At 35.6% G+C, this 6873-nt stretch overlaps 2 protein-coding genes across 3 annotated transcripts in view; both read right to left on the reverse strand.

Moving 5' to 3' along the window:
• LOC108686779 (neuromodulin) overlaps window positions 1-3862 on the reverse strand; it is a 4898-nt gene extending 1036 nt beyond the window's left edge. The window contains exons 1-2 of one of the 2 annotated variants that reach the window (XM_018192244.1): window positions 3610-3862; window positions 317-742 (exon numbers count right to left, since the gene is read on the reverse strand). In XM_018192244.1, the coding sequence (XP_018047733.1) occupies window positions 368-718 (351 nt within the window). In that variant the 5' untranslated portion in view covers window positions 719-742; window positions 3610-3862 and the 3' untranslated portion in view covers window positions 317-367. Of the gene's footprint in view, window positions 1-316; window positions 1456-3609 lie in introns of those variants that run through there. The other variant, XM_018192243.1, reaches the window with a different exon arrangement.
• An 879-nt stretch (window positions 3863-4741) lies between these two features.
• The window catches only part of LOC108686699, a 9552-nt gene continuing 7420 nt past the window's right edge, over window positions 4742-6873 (reverse strand). Inside the window, exon 5 of the mRNA XM_018192131.1 lies at window positions 4742-5622. Coding sequence (XP_018047620.1) covers window positions 4908-5622 — 715 coding nt within the window. The 3' untranslated portion in view covers window positions 4742-4907. The remainder of the gene's footprint in view (window positions 5623-6873) is intronic.

The following is a 6873-nucleotide window of genomic DNA, read 5'->3' on the forward strand; positions in this document are numbered from 1 at the left end:
GCATGTCTTAGGTGTGTTAAATTAAAACATTTTTGGAAAAATTTGTTAACATATATTTCAAAATGATTAATTTTGCAATACTCATCTGATAGCATTATATAAGTTAGAAAGACACATTCCAGACATTTCAGAGATTCACACAAAAAAATTTATTCAATAGCCAAGTATAATTCTGTTAGATCTTAAGAGAAACGGAAATATATATGTAGATCGAAGTAATTATCACATTTTCTACTCAGCCTTGCAGCAAATGCATCACATCAGTAACAAGTTCTAATTTACGTCAGCGCAATCACGAGACATAAACGGGGAGAACCTCTTGCACACGTCAACGTCCCACGTCGTCTCTCACACCAGGAAGAACAGCTTATTGGCCATTTTGCTTCAGCAGTTTCCGCGTCCTGAAGCCACGGAAGCCGGCTTGGATCCTCGTTGCCGCGGCCTGAACGGCCTGCTGTCTCTTTCGCACCAGGAAACCGCGAATGCCCGCCTGGATCTTCGTCGCCGATTTTTCCTCGAGTGCCTCCTGAGTGCTCTGTCTCTTCAGCAGATGCTCCTTCGGCTTCATATGTTCCTGCTGTTGCTGCTGGTTCCGCTTCTGGTCTTGCTGATTCTGCTGTTGTTGACGACGGCGCTGCGTAGATTCCTTCAACTGCTTGCGCACGCGGTATCCACGGAAATTGGCTTGGATCTTCGTCGCCGCGGTATTAGCCTTCATCGCGTCGGCGTCCTCCTTCGAAGTCTGCGACATGAACGGAGTTCTAAGCCGATTATGCGAAGCTCCGTGTCTCGGTCGTTACAGTTCGTTCGTAAAATTCCGAGTTCTCCAAGGTGTTTCACGAAGGCCGACTCCGCAAAAATTTCGGCGTTTTCCCGGATTGCTTACAAAAATCGTTTCCGGAGAGATTCGTGTACCTTCACGGCTTATTTATAAAGATCGATTCCAAGAGTGAAAACAATTCAGGTTATTTTTGATTATTTGTAAAGATCATTCCCGAAAGAACAGACTATTTCCCCTGACGATTTATCGGAATGGTTTCCGAATGAAAAACCGAATGAAGATTTATAGAAGATATATTTAAAGATTTGTTCCAAAACGGAAGTGAGTAATCTTGCAGACAGGATAATCCCTTGATTATTTATAATCTCGCTAGCGGAAATAGGACAGATAACCACCTCAGGATAGCTTCAATCAACTATAAATATATTAATGACCAAAAAAAAAGAGTGGCTTTCTTCTCAGTCAAAAATTTTCTTCAGAAAGAAAACCAGGTCTCCCTTATTTCAGGAATCTTCTGGGAAATCCCAATATCAATCGATAGACATCTGCGAAATGAATAATTATGAAAACAAAAAATAATTATGAAAACAGTCTTTAGTAAAATCGATGTTCTCCACGATGATTGATCGATAGAGAACAGGTGAAACAAGATCTTTCCGATTCTCTAGGGAGGGGGAATTTTATCTCACGAAAAAGATACGATCGCTCTTCTTAGCAGAACACTTTTGCGCTCACTTCCGCGATCTCCTTATCGCGCGTCCTCCTAGCCAGAAGCGGAACGGGAAACTGATGCGCAACGAACGCACGACAAAGAGGTACATGTTAGCTGAGTTAACTCAGCAAGCGCGGTTTATCCGCCTCGGACGAAAGATGGATCTATCACGCATGCGTTCTGCGATGATAACCCGCCGGCGAAAGAGGCCCGTTCGGTTTCTCCGAATCGTCGATCACCTTCTTATTTCACGTATCCGAGGATGGGTTAATTTCGTACAAAGTTGGCAGAGGGTGAGCGCTGATCATCCGATAGCTGCGGGACGACCTTCGCGCGCTTTTAAATGAAGCTAAAAACGCGAACGTGCTGGATCTTCGCTTTGCGAGAAAACTGGAGAAAGAATGCAGTTCGGGAGCAATTTGAATTACCATAAAACCGTGAAGCCATAAATTATTTTTATTTTTTTTCTTTTTAAATACGTTTTTATCTCATTATGAAAGAATTTATCTTACTTTTTATACACTGAGAGAAAAATGTATTGAATTTTAATAAATATTTGTTTGAATAGTGCCAGTTAAATATTTATTAAATGTAAACATATATTTATTTGGTACAAGAACCATTGATTTGATTTACCTATTAATATTATATTTTATCTAGCAAATATTAATTTTCCGTAAATATATGTTATATTAGTGCTACTCAAATAATTATTTATTAAAATCTAATACATTTTTCTCTCAGTGTATGTATGCTATTTTTTATTATTACGTTATACATTATCTGTTTTATAATCAAGTAAAAAAAAAGAATTATACAGGATTTATGAAAAAATTGTTACTACGTTACATTAAATTTAATCAAGTACCAGAATATTTTTTCATTCTTAGAGTATTTTCAATTTTCGGTTTATTCTGTTCCTGAGCGATATGCTCATTCATTGAGAAATATAATATAAGCAATTTAATTTAGAGAACTTTATATAATACACTTGTTCAAGTACCATTCGGACATTTATTCTTCCATTTGCGGCTTGATTGATCGCGTCATGTCAGGGGAGAACGCTGTATTGGGGAGCTCGCAAAGTGTTCGTAATACGCCTGGGATAACATTAATTTTGGTCTCGTGAGTGCGGTCGACATGCGCGTCACAGCGAATTCGTCGTCCTGAGGCTAATATACGCTGATTGATGATTGATGCTCGCGAGAGTGTCGACGAAAGTCCGCGCGCGTGCGGCCAAGAACATTCCAATTTGTTTGCGTCCGCTGTTTGATCTCTGCGTATTCGCGCATAACTCTTCACCGATGCTCATCATCACGAAAATATACTCGCTCGGATACGCGTCATCCAATCGGCCAGCTCGGACATCGATAACGATCCCACTAGATTTCGCGCGTACATATGACGCGTTTCTCTCGTTCTCTATCACATATATTTCGTGTCTAACAAAATGTTTTTGTAAATTATATTTATAATTGATATTTCTGTTTGTTAATTAATATGAATATATTGTTATTCTTTATATTAGTTTATATTAGTTTAGATTATATTGGGATATCAATTTCACAAATGAAAATTGCACGGTGATCTTAAACATTTCCCAAAGAGATAGAGAAGTAGAAGATATGTTATTTTTGTTAGGCGATATTAAATAATATTTTAATCGATATAAAATTTTTAGATAAAACTAATTCTATAAAACGTTTTATAAAAATATAAAATAAAGAGCGAGAGAGAAAGAGAGAGAGAGAGAGAGAGAGAGAGAGAGAGATCTTCACTGTGCAATTTATCGATAATAATATTAATAGCTAGAAAGTTTGCAAATTCTAATATAATATAGACATTAAAATGGCAGACACATTTTCTATTAATTAAAGTCTCTCTTTAAAAGAAAAATCAATTTCATCATTTTCAATGTTCATTAATGTCATTTTCATGACTGTGAAAAGCAATCAAATCGAAGGCCAAATTGTACATATTTAAAAATACGTAGATAACTTAAGTATCAATTAAAAAAGGTGAAGCAAAAGAATGCGATAAAGATATCGTCTCGAAAACTTTCTCAGAACGAAGCAATCTATCTGCAGCTGCACTCGCGAATGCTGATTTCGCTTACCTTTCAAAGATACTAGACGTACGTGACAAAGCTGCGGTAGCAGATTGCTCGTGACTATTAGCGAGCGTGACAGAATTTGGAAACGATGATATACACGACGATCACTATGAAAGAAAGAAAAGAAAAAAAACGATTGTTGCGACTGATCGCGGTGATGCCTGCACGCGTGTTATAGCGAGTGGCGGCGACAGCGACGGCGTCGTCGTCGCGACGCTCGATGACGTCACTGCGACGTCGTGCCCTTACCTTGGATCCCCGCTCACTGGACGCTCGAGACGACCACGATACTGATCGTCATTCGTCTCTTTCTCTCTTCTCTTTCTCTCTTTAGATCGCGGCGGGCACTAAAAATATGTACCAAGGTCTGTATCCGAGCTGCTTGCATTAATTCTGCGTGATCCAAATGCAAAACATTGTCAGCTCGATTTCGAAGCTTTTTGATTATTACGGACGCAATTAACAGCCAATTACAGAAATTCAAAGAATACAAAACATTTCACTGTGATGAAATTTCTCTATACTGTATATTCACTTTTGCATTTTCGCTTTTGCATTTTCGATTTTCTAGGAGCCAGGACTAAATAATAAGTTATCCTAATCGAAATATTAGTAAAACGAGCAATTATTTCCATCAATTTAAGATTTTTGCGTCACAGTTAACTTGTAATTAATTCATAGGCCATAATTGTGCAGTAAAGACTTTAGAAGTATCTTATTACTAAGAATATACTTAATTTGTAAGTTACAGCTATCAATATTTATTAATTGGATTAAATATTTTTTATAGTAGATATTCTAAAGTGAAAGCGAATTGAGTTATCTTATATATGCAATTTATTTGATGCTCTTTGCATATACAAAGATAGACAATATAATTTCAAACTAAAAAGCAGAAAAAGAGACTGTTTGCTTGTATTGTGTAGCAAAATTGTGACTTTAGAGCTCGTTGTATGTCCCTCGTATATAAATTAGTAATTGAGCACTATGTGCATAATTTTTTTCGTGTACAGTAATACTATTCCTGAATGATATCCTTCTCGTACTATTCCCGTCTATTTATTTCTACATAAACAAACAAACAAACAAACATTCTGAATTTTGTGTTAAGAATAATATAAAACGCAAATGCTTCTTGCAAAATATCTTAATGGAATTCTAACAATCATTGTCACAACAATCATGTCTTGCAAATTCCTAACGATTTTAACGGGAGGAATTAAATGGCCGATCATACAATTCGCGACCTCCTGCTCATGTCAACCTACACGTCTCCACGAATACATGATTCATGAATATATTCACGTTTTATCCTTCTCTTCTTCCCTGTGCTCACGGCTATTGCCAGAGAACTCGTTAAAATTTTTATTTGCATCGTCGCTGTGTAAATCGCTGTCTTCAACACTCTCAAGGTTGCGATCAGACTCTTGTCCTTCAGCTTCTTGTTTCCGGTCTTCCGTTGTACCCGTAGTTCTCGGAGATATCCCTAAATCATTCTTCGCGTCCTCGAGGGCACATTCCTCAGATGGCATTGAGCTATTTGTATCCAGCGAGGTCTTCGGTGCGGTCGACGGTTTCGTCGACTCCGATGGGACAACTTCGTCTAAGCTGGCCACCTCTTCGATCACGACACCTTGAGAAACTCCTGGAAGGGCCAAGGGTTCCTTAAGACTACCCTCGCCGGAGATCGTTGAAGGATGGACATCGCTGATGTTCTTTGTGCTTTTCACATCGTGCAGAGTCAAGGAATCCATATTGGAATTCAGATCATCTTCGACGCTGGTTATGAAATTCAGGTATTGATTCTCATTGTCTCTCGGATAACCCAGCATCACAATATCCACAGTCGGTTCCATGGGTTTGATTCCTCTAGCATTTGCATTAAAATTTGAATGGGAATTTTGACTGACCGTGAAGTGGCAATTGCGGGATGCATCCGCCAGCAGATGCATCACGATTGGAAAGGTGGGATCAACGAAGGTGTTGCCTTTGTGGAAAGTAGTCCGATGTTCGCGACTGTGACAAGTAGCAAAAGATGTTTACACAAAAGTTTTTAATTTAAGACAATAAGTAACAGATAGGGTAAAGTCGCCTATTATGAGATTATAGGTTCCTAATATAAGATAGTGGAATTTCTACTAAACTAAATCTACTAACTAAGCATATATATTTAATTCATGAACTTTTTACTATTATGAAACCTGTTTAGTAGAAATTCATTATTAGATCATGCGTGTAATCGTTGCAAAAAAAGATTTGTAAAATTGAATGTTGTCAAATTTTATTGAGGTTAATCTTGTTTTATTATATAAAAATAAATATTAGGTATAATATTATATAATAAAATCTACAGTGATACATACAGTGATAAAGTAATATCATATTTATAGAAAAACACATGATATAATGATTTAACTGTAAAGATTTGATGATTGTGAAACCGTAAAGCTTGGAAGTCATAATATGAGATACTCAGGATATTTCTAACTAAACTAAATAAGAGAGCATCTAAACAATTCAGTATCTAGAAGCACTATCGAACGAAATGTTAAAAATGACTGTTAAGATTATTCACACACACATCGAAAAATTATATAATTATTATATAACATTTAATTCTTTGTTTTTACTTGTATGTAATATAATAAAAGTGTGTATACAAGCTTATCTTTATTTTTCCTTAGTTTCCTGTTGATACCATTTCATACAAGAAAAAATTCTTGTATCTCATATTAGAAACTCTTTTTTTTGAATGATCAAAATCGGTATTTTTGATAAAAAATTTCACATACAACAAAGTATAGCTATTATCGATTGCTAACTTTTGGCGATAAAACTTAAATATATTTTCCATAAATTTGACATGAAAATAGAAATTCAAATTACAAATTAAATAAATTACAAAAATGTCTTTAAAAAAAGATATCATAATAGGCGACTTTATCCTAATATTTGAAACATGTATGTAATAATAAGTATAGACTGCGCATTATTATGAGATTAAAGATGGCTGTTATTCTTGTTAACATCTAAAACTTTACGTAGCTTCAATATATTACGTTATCTTTCTAATAGGAGTATAAACGTTGAAGATTATATAGAGAATGCATAGCTTATTAATCTATAATTTAAAGAGTAACTCTATAAGTATATTATTTAATGTTAAGTAATATTTTAGGCGTATTCTTAGAATATTGAATGTAACATTTTAATAATATTTTATTATTATTATATAATATTAAATAATATTTCCTTGAAATATTGATA

Source organism: Atta colombica, unplaced genomic scaffold (assembly GCF_001594045.1).
Source record: "Atta colombica isolate Treedump-2 unplaced genomic scaffold, Acol1.0 scaffold189, whole genome shotgun sequence".
Taxonomy (NCBI): domain Eukaryota; kingdom Metazoa; phylum Arthropoda; class Insecta; order Hymenoptera; family Formicidae; genus Atta; species Atta colombica.